Consider the following 16,510-nt stretch of genomic DNA (forward strand, 5'->3'; position numbering starts at 1 on the left):
TAGATCAAAGTATTTTGGGTAAAATGGTATGATGTCTGTGATTTGCTTGAACTAATGAATGGGTACATAGGGGTTCTTTTGGCTGTTTTGTCTGCTTTTTGGTGTATTTAAAAATAGTCATTAAACAGGGAAAAAAACATAAAAGTTCATTTGTACTATGTAGCCTGTGCCTTAAGTGAGATTATTATAAGCTGTTCTCTCTGTTGGGTAAAAGTCGGCTGTTTATGAGTGGTGTCAGGTAAAGAGATGTAAACTTTATTTTATTTGCATAGCATTCTTTTCTGTTAGCCTCATCTGTGAAAACTATGTAACTCTTTCACTCTTAAAGAAGCACAACTTGATTCATAGTCTTAGTAAGACTATATGGAATGGATGAAGGGCAGTTCTTCAGAGCGAAAGTGGGGTGCATTCATATTAAAGGAATAGGAAAAGGTTGCTAGGTGGGCAAAACCACAGATACCGACTACTTTGCACTTGCTGGTTACTCAGGACGTTCAGACCTACTGCCGTCTACACAAAGAATTTTTTTTTTAAAGATTTTATTTATTTATTTGAAAGACAGAGATCACAAGCAGGCAGAGAGACAGGCAGGGGGAGAGGAAGGGAAGCAGGCTCCCTGTTGAGCAGAGAGCCCGATGCGGGACCTGATCCCAGGACCCTGAGATCATGACCTGAGCCGAACCACTGAGCCACCCAGGCGCCCCTACACAAAGAATTTTTAAAACACTTCCAATTAATATAATTTAGCTTTCCTTTCAAAAAGGGAGATATCTGAAGTAATGCCTGGTTAAGGCTTCTGGCTTCAGGCCCAAGATTTTTGGATAATGTCAGTTCCTCTTCCCATCTCTGCAATAGTTGGTAAATTACAGACTTTAGAAAATTTATCTACTAATAATATACTCTATATATGCAGTAGTAGGAGTGGGAAAAATGAAAGGGAAGGGAATTAAAAAAAAATTATATGACACAGCAGGAAAGACATAAACAGATAGCATCCAAAAACCTCACTCATGCATTTTGCTCAAGAAGGCATAATTTGCACATGATGATAGAGTACTGCTGGGCACACCCAGCTCTGTGGCTTGGACAGTCAGTCCAGTCACTGAGGCCTGCTATTGGCTCTGCCCAGAATCCAGATCTTCCATACACACTTTAAACACCATTGGATCTGCTGGGACATGTGTGCCAAGTGGCAGAGCACTTTAGCATGAATCAACTGTGCAGTGATTCTTGCTCTGGGTCCTACTCATATTTCTCACTGCCAGAAAATAGGTAGAAGCAGATAAATGGTCTAAAACCCATGTGAGTTTATGTTCATGAGTCCCAGAGATGTCAGCCAAATGTTTCGAAAAGATGCAAAAAAGGTGGACAGTAAAACCCACGTTTGTTTTCTGTGCTTATCCAGCTATCTGGTCCACATTGGAGGCAACCACTGGTACTAGTTTGTTGTTTATCCTTATTTTAAAGGGCATATCCTGACTTGGTACAGATGCTTGGATCGCAAGAAATGTCCTGAAGTGGCAGGCCCTGTATATTCATGGGATTTATATCCCACTATCTGAAATACATGCAAGGCACCTGTGTCTTCTTAATCTCTTCTTAGTTCTGTCAGCCTGATAACTTCAATATGGTAGACTAGTGTAATACACTGTGTTCTGAGTTGATACCTCTAAGGGTGGTGAAAGTGGTTCAAACCACTTTCACATGTCCTCACGTTATCCCAATGGAGAAATGCATTAATTACCAGCTTCATAACTGCATTCTAGGTGCCTGGAGTGGTATTAGTTTTCTCCAGTAGGGTCCACATCTGAAAGTACAGCTTGAGTTGGAGTCACCATTTGATTGTGTCTTTGTAGCACAATATCATTGACTAAGACCAACTGGCCTCCTGGTTGAAAAGATGGTTGGTTTTTTTTTGTTTTGCTTTGTTGTTTATTTTTTTAAAGAATTTTATTTATTTATTTGTCAGAGACAGAGGGAGAGAGAGCGAGTGAGCACAGGCAGACAGAGAGGCAGGCAGAGTCAGAGGGAGAAGCAGGCTCCCTGCCGAGCAAGGAGCCTGATGTGGGACTCGATCCCAGGACCCTGGGATCATGACCTGAGCCGAAGGCAGCTGCTTAACCAACTGAGCCACCCAGGCGTCCCAGTTGTTTTTGTTTTTTTACAGATTGTCAGATATCATTTTTTGATAATCCAGTCTTTCACTTGGCCATTCCTGCTAGAAGGTTATAACAAGGTAGGGTCCCTGATCATAGGCAATACCTCATTGACCTGTATTACCTTCTTGTTCCATGGACTTCTGGTTTCTAATACCCTAATATGAACAGAAGTTTCCCTGCCGTTTTCCATGATTTGGCCCAGTGACCAGTTCTAAATTCCTCTTCTTTCTTCAAAGGTTTGTTGCCTGCAGCCCACTATCTGGTTTATATTAGATGTTATATCAGTATATGTGAAACTATATCAGTTTGTAGTTGCTTTTTTTTTTTTTTTCCTTGAAACCACAGAAACCAACAGTGGTTAATTTAAGGGGGAAAAAAAGGATTTTGCAGAAAGCCCTGGGTAGTGGACAGAATTAAAGAGCAAGCTAAGGGGCGCCTGGCTGGCTCAGTAGGTGGAACGTGCAACTCTTGATCTCAGCTCAGGGTTGTGAGTTCGAGCCCACAATGGGTATAGAGATTACTTAAAAATAAAATCTTTTTTTTTAATTTAAAGATTTTATTCATCCATTTGGTGAGAGAGAGAGCGAGAGAGAGAGCACAAGCAGGGAGAGTGGCAGGCAGAGGGAGAGGGAGAAGCAGGTTCCCTGCTGAGCAGGGAGCCTAATGCTGGCCTCGATCCCAGACCCTGAGATCATGACCTGAGCTAAAGGCAGATGCTTAGCCACCCAGACACTCCAAAAATAAAATCTTAAAAAAAAAAAAAAAATAGAGAGCTGGAAGGCTATACGTTGTTAAGGACATGATGTAGGGTCCTTGGGATCTAGACTGAGTGAGTCTTTGAAACGACTTAGTTCCATCCTTATGTCATTCTCTTCAAGATTCAGATTCCCAGCACAGGGTCTGGTTTGCCTAACTTGAATAATAATTTCACCTCTCACGGATGGCACAAGGTGCCTTGATTAATAGGCTCACCAAGACTTGGGGAATGGAGGAGTTCTTTCCTTAAGGGACAGTAAGGTGTTGTAACCAAAAGAAGGGAGGAGGAATGCTCAACAGGCATAGTCAACAGATGCCCATTCCAGAGTGTTTGGATTAGGTCATCATTTCTCAGTAGGGGTGTCATTGGCCTTTGGGGGAAGGCCATTTTTTGTGCACTGCTGAACCGATGCATTGCAGTATGCTCAGCATCCCTGGCTCCTGGGCACTAAATGCCAGCAGCACTCCCACTGCTAAGCATCTCAATCAGGTCACCCTTGTTTCCCAGTCATGACCATCTACCCCCAGACAGGCTGTAGAACAGCCCCTCGGGACCATGGCTGCATGATCCCTAAAGCTGTTTCCATTTAAAACCATCAGATGAATTCCCGTTGCTAAGCAAAATGTTGTTTGTAATTTGGCAGTAATAAAATGATGTTTTCTGTCTCTTCTACCAAAAAGGTCTTCGGTTTAGTGTCTCCAGATATCCAAAAAGGCCTCACCTAGAACTGTGTGAACTATGTAAGAAATCCATTAATTTGTTTCTTCGGTTTATTTTCTTGTTTAGGTCACAGACTTTAGAGCTAGACTCTGTGAATCAAATCCCACAACCTGTAGCTCTGCTATTTCCTAGCAGTTACTTCCTTTGGGCTTTTATGTAATCTTACTTTGGGGAATTACGTAATTTCTCTGTGCCTCTGTAAAATGAGGATAATGATAGTACCCATTTCATAGGGTTGCTTACAGGATTAAATTAGCTACTGTGTGTAAACCATTTAACATATTGTCAAGAGCATAGTAAGGGTATGTGTGTATAAGCTATTACTGTATTTCTAAAATGGGATATTAATAAAATTTCACATAGATAGACCTTAAAATTTTTTTTTTCTGGGGAAGTTACCTTTTAAAAGCTAAATTGCTATATCTGGAAAGGCATTTTGTTATGGTGTTTAGTTTAGAACTATACCTTGAAAAGTAGCAGTGAATTATTTATTTCTTTATCTAATATTTATTGTTTGCCAGGCATCTGTTAAATTCTAGGAGACAGGGAATTTATATACAGGTAGAGGAAGCCGTAACTAAGTGAGCAAATAACTACTGATGGGATAATAGTGTGGAGGAAGGAGCAGAAAGCAGTAATGCAGGGAAGGGTTCCATGTGTTGGTGGAACGGATGAGAGGCCTGGACCAGATGGTACGCAGTGGAAGAGTGGTGGCATAGGAAAAGAGAGCAGGTGCCAGAGCTAAGTTTTTGCAAGACTTCAAAGATTGCAGGAAGGAGCTAGGATCTTTCCTACAGGGAGTCAGGATTTCTTTCCCAGGAAGCTTTTGAAGTTGGGGGGAGGTTTTAAGCAGGGGTGTGCTGGGTGTGATTCTCATTTGGGAAAGTTGTTTTTGTAGACTGCAGAGAAGGAACTGGAGATGGATGGGTGGGAAGAAATGGATGGGAATGGGATGGGATGCAGCAGTGGAATTAGAAAGAAGTGGATAAGTTGAATGAAATCATGCATTTTTATTTTAGGAGTAGAATTGACAGGTGTTGGTGATGGCTTGGATAAGAAGGACAGTGAGAGAAAGGGAGGATTCAGGGAGAAGGAATAAATTTTTGGTTATTATGTGCCATTTGACAGGATGCATGTATTTCCCCCATGATTATACCTTTTTTTCCCTCATGGTCCTACTTTAGATCAAATTTTTAGTACTATTTAAAAATTTCCATCTTCCTGCTCTAGTTTTGTGTACTGCAACCAAATTGTATGGCCTCCTTAAGTATTTTGATTTTCTTCTTTAATAATGAAACCCCTTTGTTGTTGTTTTTGGTTAATTGGGACCATTTTATCTGTTAATTATTGCTGCTGAACGTTTAAACTCACCTTTTGCAGAGCTGTCTTTTGAAATTATATAGCTGAGTATCATCCCTGTCCCAAGAAAGTCAGAGACCTTGTAAAAGCCTGCACAGTTGAGAAGCAGCCCTCCTTCTTCTGCCCTGTGTGCTTCTTATGGGTGAGGATGCTGAGGAGCTGGGATGGTGGGGGGACACCTGGGTTTATTTAGCCAGCTCTGCCTGAGGCCCATTCTCACTGCGCCACTCCCCAGTTCTTTCTAACATGTACTTCAGGTGTGGTAAGTCACGTTTATGGGCGATGTTCTGTCCTTTAGGACTAGTACACCTCCTCAATAATTGTAGTTTTTCATATTTTACTAAAATATGATTTCTTCTTGTGAATTAATTGAGATCAAGCATATATACTAGTCTTTAATCAAATAGGTTGCTCAAAATGATGCATGTGGAATGAATTATTTTACTTTTTCCTAAAAAGTGAAGAGAGACTGGAAAGAAATTTCAGTAGACAGTAATGCATAGAGATTTTCTCGAACACCTTAATGAGAAGCCAGAAATGCATATAAAACATGAAAACTTCAAAAACATTTTTAGACACAGCCTATTATTAAACACCCGAGGATGTTTTTGATTTCCTATTACATTAAAATACCCAAATGAACTTCAGAACATTTAAAAATAGCTCAATCTTAAAAAGAAGATATAAAGTATTATCAGCTGTGTGCTTTCTGTGTATAATTAGCATGTGTCTGTGAAGGTATAATGACTTCTAGTGGAATATTACTCATGATAAAAGTTCAGATGGTGAAAATTGGAGCTACAGCTGGGTGACACGTTTTAAAATAATTCAATGATGACTCCATCGAAGGCATTCTATTTTAGTCCCTTATATTCCCCCTTTCACTCTTCAGTGGAATATGAAATCACCAATAAAAATCCTTTTTAAAATGTTTCATTTTTCCCCCTTTCTTCTAGATTTGATGTGTGCTCACTGTTTCTTTCAGTGCTTGGCAGGCCACTGTGAAGGTCCATCACCTTTTCCCTTTTTCCAAGATGGCTCAAGATTCAGTAGGCTTTTCTTCTGATTATCAGTTTTGGATGCAGAAACTTTCTGTGTGGGACCAGGCCTCTACTTTGGAAACCCAGCAAGATACCTGCCTTCACCTGCCTCGATTTCAGGAGTTCCTGAGGCAGATGTATGAAGTTTTGAAAGAGATGGTAAGTGGTAGACCAAAATAACAAATCTCTACTACATTTAACTAAACCTGAATTAACCTGATAACCTGCTGTTATCTAGGGTCAGGGACTTGTGGTATTGACCCGATATATTGTTGGGTTGGAAAGACAAATTATCCATAGGTAATACAGACAGGGGGCTGTTTCCTGACCTCTGATTTCTTACAATTTAAATCTTCTCGATTAGTTACACTGTCATATGGGACTTCCTGACCAGTAAAGTTGTTTTTTTTAAAAACAAGATTTTGACACTTGTTGTCAGGTAATAATTGGGATTCTTTTAAAGGCCTTTGCATTTTTTAAATATTGAAGAGTTTTCCTAAGTGCTTACCCCCCCCCTTTTTAAGAGAGGGAGAAAAGATGGGGAGAGGAAGAGAGAAAATCTTAAGCAGGCTCCATGCCCAGAGTGAAGCACAATGCTGGGCTTGACCTCACAACCCTGAAATCATGACCTGAGCCAAAATCAGTAGAACACTTAACTGATTGAGCCACCCAGGCACCCCAATGCTTACCCTTTCTTTAATGCTGTCCTAAAGTTGGTTCTACCATGAGATGATAAATAATAAGATCTCTTCTTTTGAATATTTCAAGTGGTCTTTTCTGGTGAATATTAAGATTTTGAGTGTCTTCACTGCTGTTGTATAATGTGTTCAAATTTGATATTTTTTTGTTTTGACATTTCCCATTTTTACTACAATGGATATTTTAATAAATTAACATGCTTTTATATTATGAAAATATTATTTGTTTTATACTTTTTAAATTCAAAATGAAAAGTGAAATTTTCATTTAACATAGATGTTCTTTTGTTATAAAAAATATAACAAAGGAAAACTTCCCTTAAAAAAGCAAGTCAGAAATTTGAAGAATTACTCATGTTGACGATATGAGTTCATGTGTTTTTAGCAACTAGAAGGAAAGATAGAGTCTGTATGAGCAACTGACACTACCTTTTAAAATTGTTTTTCTGTAATTGGATTTCTGCAGCTTGGCTTTAAATTGGTCCCAGAAAGTCTAGGATTGGCCTTGATGCTAAGACAAATGTGAAGAATTTATTGGTGCAGCAGCTTACATTTCAGCTTATATACATGTTACCTCATTTAGGTCTTATTTTTGAATTTTCTTGAAAGGTAAAGAAGTGGGAAGAGGGCCAGTTGTACATGCTACAATAGCATGTAGATTGTTTAATCTTAAGCTGTTTTCTATTTGCTTGATCTGGTCTCAGATTATTGTAGAGTAAGTATGATGTCATTTTGCATTTAGTAACCAAAATAGTCATAAACAGAGATGTATATCTTTATGCTTTAGCTGCTTTTGTTTCTTCTTACAAGTTCTAGACTTCTTGTCCTCCCAAGCCTTCTTTGAAATAGCCCTACTAAAGTTGAGTTAGGAACCTTTCTTATGGTGAAGTAAAAAAAACCCCACAATATTTTGTTCACTGCTATACATTCTTTTATATTTTTAAACAAATTGGCCTTTCCTAAGTATAAATAAAATAAAGGTAATTTTCTAACAAGCTTGATTTTATGTAAATGTGCTGTACATCTTCAAGTTTTGGTGGTATGGTTTAAGGATGAAGTAAGGTGGTTACTTGTTAAATTTTATTTGAAATTCCCACTTTTCTGAAATATACTAAATATTCAGACTCCTTCAACCCATAGTATCAGTTTAACTCTCTAAGTTGTGTGGTGTCCTTTTATTGACCAAAACATATTTTTCTTCTATAGGATTCAAATACGATCATTGAAAGGTTCCCCACAATTGGTCAACTCTTGGCAAAAACTTGCTGGAATCCTTTTATCTTAGCATTTGGTAAGACTCCAAAGTCTGTCTTCTCAAAATACAAACTTCTAATAATAATCTTAATCTATGCATTGTTTAACAAAATACAGAGCTTCAAATGATAAATTTTGTCCTATTGTTTACAAAATAACTATTAAGATTTATTCATTGTTCCATTAGAAAGATGGCATCCTGGTCACCTGGGTGACTCAGTCAATTAAGCACCTGCTTTCGGCTCAGGTCATTACCTCAGGGTCCTGGGATCGGGTTCCACATTGGGCTCTCTGCTCAGCGGCAAGTCTGAGGGTCTGCTTCTCCCTCTCCTCTCCCTCTGTGCTCTCTCTTGCTTTCACTCTCTCTCAAATAAATAAATGAAATCTTAAAAAATAAAAAACAAAAAAAGATGACATTCTTTTCTTGTCCATATATGTTCACATAGATTATCTCACACACATGTACATAGACACACCTATACACATGCATATCAGTAAGAAAATAGAACTTGTGTTATAGAGTAGACTCTTCCAGACTCTTTCAAACCTCATTTTTAATTCATTGTGAAATGGTTATAATAATGAAATAATTTCTTGTTTAACAATTTCATGTTAACTCACATTCTTTTTCTTTTTCCATGCATAAAATCATTCTTCAGTGTCCTAATCCTTACATGGCCCTGACGTTCTTTGTGGATGACACTGTAGTTTTACCCCAGGTGAAGAGGAATTTGGGGGCACTTTGGGGTAGATGTTCCTTTCTTGACCTCCTGCATACCTGTCTAGCCTCATTTCCTGTGTAATCCTCCACAACCACACCACACACATGGTAGTCAGGTTGAGTTGAGTTACTAAGAGTGACTTGAAGGCATGTGATGTCAGGGCTTGTGACATGTGACTCCTTTGCCTGGAGCTCTGTTTTCATCTTCTGTCCTTTTAAACTTTCTTTGAAATAGTTTTGCTGGAGCTGAGTTAGGAACTTCTCTTAGTGTCCCCATAGCTGATCGCATCTCCCTGAATTCTAACACTTACTGCACCCTTTTGTAATTATCGGTTTGCCTGTCTGATATTCTGGAGGATTGAATACTTCTCGAGAGCAGGGACTGTGGTTTTACTTGTTTTTGTCATTCAGGGCCTAGTATAGGGGAGAGCAGGCACGTCTGAAGGTGTACAGTTGAGGTTTATTGCCTTGACTTGACCGTATTTTTAGCTAGTGTAATATTTGCTTGACGATAGTTTTGCAGGATAGGTAATTATGGATTAGAGCAAAGAAATCACTTTCCCCATAATGTAAAACTGATAAAAGCTAGGATCCCACCCCTCTAAAGCCTGCATTGTTATAATGATTTGTCCTGAGGATCACACCATCCTGGTTGAAGTGGCCCAGTTCTCGCTTTAACACCAACGAGCCTCACATGAATATATATATTCACTGGACAGATACTTACTAAGCTTTTTTTTTTTTTAAATGTGTGACACCTATGAAAACATGGCTACGATTTCTCTCACTGGAAGCAACCAGTCACAGAGAAAGGAGACCCCAGCAGATCAGCCTGACTCAGAAATGGTTTGTGTTTATGGAGCTCTGAACAGGGAGCTGAGAGTTAAAGGAGAGTTTTTCAGGGGAGGTCAAACTGGGGCTGACTCTTAGAGAACAGTAGATGAAATGGGACTTTCTGAGACTAGCCACCAGACTCGCTAGGTTTCAGATTCCTTATTTGTAAAAGCAGGAGACTGGACTGATTTCTCCCTATAGCCTTAAACTTGTATCTGTGTGTGATCTTTCCTTAGCACCTCTCCCCCATTACACTGGCCCCCTCTGACAGCCAGAAACAAATCCTTCATCTCTTTTTGTTTCAGTGCCTCTGTTATGTTTTGAATTGCCTGTTAAATTTCAGCTTCCTGTTTGAGGTGTGCCTTGGGTTCTGAGCTTAGTGAAGACTGACAGGCAACAGAACTCCAGGATGGATTAAGTCTTGCCTGTGTTACTACTGTTGTTTTGCTAGTTGGGTACTTTTGGTCAGGAGAGGGTCTTTTCGTATGGTTTTATAATATCAAAGTAACCTTAAATACAGGGAAGGTGACAGCTTCCATCAAAGAAAGAAGTTAAGTCTCTGATAATGCTAGGTGAGAACTGGATCAGAAATAAGGATAATAAAGAAGGAGGAAAGATTTGGAAATGAAAAGACACCTGAAGAGGAGAGAAAAAACATATAATAGAAAGGGAGGGAATACCTTTTATTCGGGTGTGTTCTCTACATAAGTTTACTGCTTTCACCTTCTTGGAATTATGGTTGCCCTCAGGATTAAGCATAACAGCTATAACCTCACTATTTGGTATTTATTGCTATATAAAAATCTGCCCCCAAACTTGGCAGCTTAAAATAACAAATATTTATTGTCTTAAAAAAATGCTACCTTCATTCTTTTAAATTGTAGATTAAGGAATTTTAAAAGAATTTTGAAGAATTAATTTAGTTTTCATTTGGAATACTAGCTTAGGATACAAAAAAATATATATACTAGGTGGCATATATATACTGGCATAGTTTTTCCCCTTCCACTCATTTTTAGAATCCAAATTTTCATGAAGACCTGGTGGCAGAGACTCTTTGCATGGTGAATCCCAGGTGTTTTCCCATCTCACTCAACTGGACTGCAGGATGTACACTCTGAATCTAGGAGCCTCAGAGAGGAACCTGACAGATGCCTTCTCCCCTGCAGTGAGTGTTGGTGGCACTCATGAATAACAAGTGAAGGCTTCTGTCTATAAATCCCTAAAACAAAATAAGCCCATTAGCAGTACATTTCAGTGCATTTCAGTCCATTTCAGTACATTGACCCTGGGCAAGGGAAGGCACCTCCTAAAGGCTGGGTGAACATTTCTCTGGCTGCTCTTTGTTTTTGTTTTTGTTTTGTTTTGAGGGACAATTTTGAAAAATTATATACTTGTTGAACTAAATGTGCAGATTGACTCAACACCTGGGGAAAATTTCCATCTTTTAGATAACTTAAGTTCCACAAAATACTATTTTCTTTCTTTTTCTCCCCCTCCCTGCCGTCCCATCGGGTTGCTTTTTTTTTCCTAACAGGGGAAGCCACTTGTGTAGTAAGCATATCATTGGATGTGTCTGACACTCTGTGACATGAAGATAGTTAGACTTTCTTCTAATATTTAAAGCACAGGAAGTGCAATGGTCAAATTTTAAATCAGTGGCATTGGTTGAGCCTGAAGAATCCTAGGATCTTGAGAGGTTAAAATGACATGATTCATGAAATAAACCTGTAATAGGCAAGTCGGTGAGACATTTGAGCTCATTAAAAACTAGGAAAAAATGAATGTCCCTCAGAATAATCACTGATAAAGTTTGTCCAGAGATGATATTATGGGAGCAGAAACTTATGACGTTTATGGGGGAGAAAAGTAGACTTAATAAACATTTACTATTAGTGTTCTTTAGTATATGGTTGAAAATGCAGGGGTAGCTTTTATATTTTATAAAAGGTTGTATTTTCCTTATTTCTTGTTGATATTTTCCTTATTTCTTGTTCCCATAGCTCTTAGAAATGCTGTGTTTCTTAGACCATAGAAGATGAGAGGGTAAGGGGTATCAGGTGATTCTGCAGGTAATTGGTTCCTGGTGCTGGCCTTCCTCAGCTGCCACTCCCCGGCCTTTAGATGAAGGCCATGGTTGGTTGGCTCTTGTGTAGTTACTGATGTCTTCAGTTTTATGCATCATTCTTGCTTCTCAGTTGTGTTGTAAAATCTCCAACTGGAATGAACTCTGTTACCAAACGAGGAAAAAGAAAATGGCTCACTGAGTAGATATTCTTGTCAAGTATAAGATTTCAAAGTTCAGCGTTTTCATCACATATTTGGTAAAGTTTTAAATTTTAAAGAATGAGGAACATGTAAGAGGCTTCTATTTTATCCAAACCATTTAGAAAAACAGAATATGTTTTAAAACGATCCTTTTGTTAAATATTTTTTTAAACAAGTGAGGGTGTTTTGGGGAACTAGAAGATTAAAAGATTAAGACAGAAATCCTTAGTACTGCCTATAACAGTTATATTGCCTTTAAAAGGTTGAAATTACTATCAGTCTGAAATATGCTTTAAGAGAACTAATCTTGGGAAAAGTGCAGTCCTTTTAGTTGTTTCTTTCATTCTCTTTTGGCTTTAAAAATTGTTGCTGTATGAGAAAGAGAATTGACCACACAAGGGCTAAGCATAAGTGATCCCCAAACCACAAGAATAAAAAACGCCATGAAGTTAAGTTTCACAGATGGTCCTGGATGTTTGTTCCATGAATTTAATAGTTTGAGATTTTCCTAAAATATAATACATATATTTCCTTTAAATACAGTGTTTAAAGAATTTTTATACTGATTATCTTTTCTTTCTATTTGATAAAACCTACTTATTTTAGTTTTCCTTTTTGCAGATGAAAGTCAGAAAATTCTAATATGGTGCTTATGTTGTCTAATTAATAAAGAACCACAGAATTCTGAAGAATCGAAACTTAACTCCTGGACACGGGTAAGAGTAAATCCTGCCCTGTACTGCTTTGCATTGAATTGATTAAAAAGGTGCTTCTTTGACAGTCCAGTTCTGTGATGTTTTAGAACTTTTTGAAATAGTCTTTGCTGTTCCATTATCTTGCTGGGTGTAGTTATTCAAGAGATTTCATTTTTGCTTGATTGTGAGTTCCAGAAGATAGCAGTCTTTAGAGTGAACTTTTTCATACCTGAAAGACCTAATATTGCGAGATTTTGGAAAGTTGCTTTCAGGTAATATAAAGAATGTTCACTCTTTCCTTCTAGCGTTTGCTATCCTTCAAAAAAATTGCTCCTCCTTATCAACCTAGTTTAAATACTTACATAATTTCTCTCCAAGTATTTCTCTCTCTCTATGGATCTAATCTGTAGTAAAATGAAAATTCAGAAGTGCCCTGGGAGCTGCTGTCTTTATTTTATACCTGAAGTTGGTATCCAGGCCAGGGTATTCAGACTAGCACCACAGAATAAATCGTTGGCTGCCGCTGCTCACGTCAAATCGGTTCCTTGACTGTGTTGGACCGCATAGCTGACAGCTTCCTGCATTCCCCCTATCTTTTTCTGCTTTCTCTTGAAGGGCAGGCACAAGTTGGCGAATGCTGTAAGGCTGGGCTGTGGCTGCCCTCACCACCAGCACATCGCCTGTTCTTTTCTCATACCCCCCACTGTCCTGCTGTAATAACCCCACGGACTAGCTGATGCCTGTCAGACTCCACTTAGTATGCATATGGTTCAGATTAGCTGCTTAGTATTATGAAATCACCCACCCAGATTAATGCATACAGTTTTGTCTATCAGTCTGACTGGTGATATCATTCCATTCACTGCTTTTTAACCATTCCTTTTTTTTATACAAAATTGCTGACAGAGCTGACAAAGACAGTGTTTATATTTTTCTGTTAGATTTAAAAGCAGAATTGAAGGGACAGTAGAAGTAAAAAAGGGTTGGGTTGGGGAAGGAAAGGTGCAAACTTTAACTGGAAGGTAAATTACACTAAAGAGCTAAAGAAAGGAACTGATAAGTAGAACTAGGGAAGAAAATGTCTGAAAAACAAAGCTATAGAAATAGAATAACATATATAGTCTTCAGTTTTTTTAATTGTTGCTTTTGATGTTTTGATGATTACTTTGGATATATTTTTGTATTGGCTAGTTCATTAAGTCCTGAAATAGGCCACTCAATAAAGTGTTTGTAGGGTCATTGGGTCAACTTTCTTCATTTAAACACATGACTTTATTGGCCTATTTTAAAATTTCTAGCCTTGCATTTTATTCTGTGGCTTTCTCTTATTTAATACTGCGTCCATTTATCAATAGATACATATAAAATATAGCACAGGAAGGTTAACTTAAAATCTTAACTCGTGCCATCAGGGAATTTATAGACTGGTAACCAGAGCTATGTATAGGTGTGATAGAAATACAGAGGACACTCGCTCAGACTTGGAGCTTTGTAGATGTGTCCTACAGTAGGTGATATCACCAGCTGAGTTTGGAAGGGTGACTAGGAGGGCAGGGATAGAGCTTTAGGAAGGATATTCCTGTCAGCAGAAAGAGCACACCTAAAGATGGTGGTAAGAAAGCCAATGCCTGGGGCGCCTGGGTGGCTCAGTGGGTTAAGCCTCTGCCTTCAGCTCAGGTTATGATCTCAGCGCCCTGGGATCGAGCCCTGCATCGGGCTCTCTGCTCAGCAGGGAGCCTGCCTCCTCCTCCTCTCTCTCTCTGCCTGCCTCTCTGCCTACTTGTGATCTCTGTCTGTCAAATAAATAAATAAAATCTTTAAAAAAATAAATAAATAAATAAATAAATAAAATCTTAAAAAAAAAAAAAAAGCCAATGCTTTTGCCTGGGTGGCTCAGTGGGTTAAGGGCTCTCTGCTGAGCGGGGAGCCTGCTTCCTCCTCTCCCTCTGTCTGCCTCTCTGCCTACTTGTGATCTCTCTCTCTGGGTCAAATAAATTTTAAAAATCTTAAAAAAAAAAAAAAAAAGCCAATGCCCCTTTCAGGGAATTGTAGGTACTTAGATAATAGTTGAGCTTGGGGTTTTGTATGGCTGGTGATGAAGCATGAAGCCTAATGTATGATTATAAGAAGTTTTTGGGATGACTGGGTGGCTCAGTTGATTAAGCGTCTGCAGTCAGCTCAGCTCATGATCCCAGGGTGCTGGGATCGAGTCCGGCACTGGGAATCCTTGCTCAGCAGGGAGCCTACTTCTGCCTCTGCCTGCTGCTCTCCCTGCTTGTGCTCTTTCTCTCTCTGACAAAAAAATAAATAAAATCTTAAAAGAAACAAGTTTTTACTTCATTTTAAAGGCAGTATTTTTTTTTTTAAAGATTTTATTTATTTGACAGAGAGATCACAAGTAGGCAGAGAGGCAGGCAGAGGGGGGTGGGGGAAGGAGGCTCCCCGCTGAGCAGAGATCCTGATGGGGGGCTCCATCCCAGGACCCTGAGATCATGACCTGAGCCGAAGGCAGAGACTTAACCCACTGAGCCATCCAGGTGCCCCAGAAGGCAGTATTTTAAACAAGAAATTGTTTGACCTGGACTGAATTTTAGAAACTTAACAGCAAAAGGTAATTGATTTGGAAGGGAGTGGGATAGCGCTTTGGAAACTACCCTAGTGATGAAGGTGAGAAATCATGCAGCCCCGAATGAAATGGAGAAGAGGAGCCAGATTTATGATATGAATAAGGTAAATATTCAAAAGATGTAATGGCAGGTTAAGTGCAGATGTACTTAAGTGTAGGTGGAGTTGAACGTACTGTTCTTGGAAGTGTGAGCTGATTTACACAGAAGAGGGCTGACAGTCCTCAGGGCTTGGGAACACTGGAGCCTTGGGTGAGGGTCAAATTGCCCAGGGAGGGCATCTAGCATGAGGATGGGAAAGAGCCTCGGGACAACCTTGGGAGACACTGGTATTTAGGGAGTGAGTGCAGGAATAAGCTACCCTGCGGGTCAGAAACAGAGTCAGAGGTGTAGAAAGAGAAAACCAGCAGCATTTTAAGAAGGAATGGGTGGTCGTTCATATCTAACGCTCTAGTGCAGGACTGTCCAACACAAAATACATACTACATAGATAATTTGAATTTTCTAGTAGCTGCTTTAGGAGACAAAAAGAAATAAGTGAAATTAATTTTAATAATATTTTATGCAACCCAGTATATCAAAAATACTATCATTTAAACATATAATCAATATAAAAATTATTGAGATTATTTTATGCTCTCTCTTCATACTAAGTCATTGAAATCTTTTGTGTGTGTTACGTTTAAACTTTGTATCTACATGTTATGTCTTAGTGTAAGAGAAATTTCCCCCACTTCAAGGTCATGAACACCTTCCATATTAGCTTCTAAAAGAATACTGATTTGCGGGGCACCTGGGTGGCTCAGTGGGTTGAGCCGCTGCCTTCAGCTCAGGTCATGATCTCACGTCCTAGGATCGAGTCCCGCATCGGGCTCTCTGCTCGGCAGGGAGCCTGCTTCCTCCTCTCTCTCTCTCTGCCTGCCTCTCTGCCTACTTGTGATCTCTCTCTGACAAATAAATAAATAAAATCTTAAAAAAAAAGAAAAAAAAAACACCACCAATAAATCTGTGAGGTAATGAATGTGTTACTATGATGGAGGGAATCCTACCAAAGTGTATATGTGTATCAAATCACCACACCACACACTTTAAGTATAATACAATCTGTCAATTATACCTCACATTAAAAAAAAAAAAAAAAGAATACTGATTTGCTTTTCCCATTTAGGTCAGTGTGACTGTATTTTGTGTGCTCTAATTAGGCATCCACTTTCACTTCACTTCTGCATGGATACCCATTGTCCCAACACCATTACTGAAAAGTTCTTTGCTCACTGATGTTTGGTGCTACCTTGGTTGTAAGTCAAATATCTCTATGCGTGTAGATATAATCCTAAATCTCTCTGTTGGTTTCATCTATCTCTGATGGTTAATTTTTGTG

At 39.0% G+C, this 16,510-nt stretch overlaps 1 protein-coding gene across 2 annotated transcripts in view; it reads left to right on the plus strand.

Moving 5' to 3' along the window:
• The window catches only part of FANCC (FA complementation group C), a 272,052-nt gene that overhangs the window by 86,225 nt on the left and 169,317 nt on the right, over positions 1-16,510 (plus strand). For both annotated transcript variants that reach the window (XM_044265751.1, XM_044265750.1), the window contains exons 2-4: positions 5,981-6,194; positions 7,940-8,024; positions 12,432-12,526. In XM_044265751.1, the coding sequence (XP_044121686.1) occupies positions 6,030-6,194; positions 7,940-8,024; positions 12,432-12,526 (345 nt within the window). In that variant the 5' untranslated portion in view covers positions 5,981-6,029. The remainder of the gene's footprint in view (positions 1-5,980; positions 6,195-7,939; positions 8,025-12,431; positions 12,527-16,510) is intronic.

This window comes from Neovison vison, chromosome 9 (assembly GCF_020171115.1).
Source record: "Neovison vison isolate M4711 chromosome 9, ASM_NN_V1, whole genome shotgun sequence".
NCBI classification, from domain to species: domain Eukaryota; kingdom Metazoa; phylum Chordata; class Mammalia; order Carnivora; family Mustelidae; genus Neogale; species Neogale vison.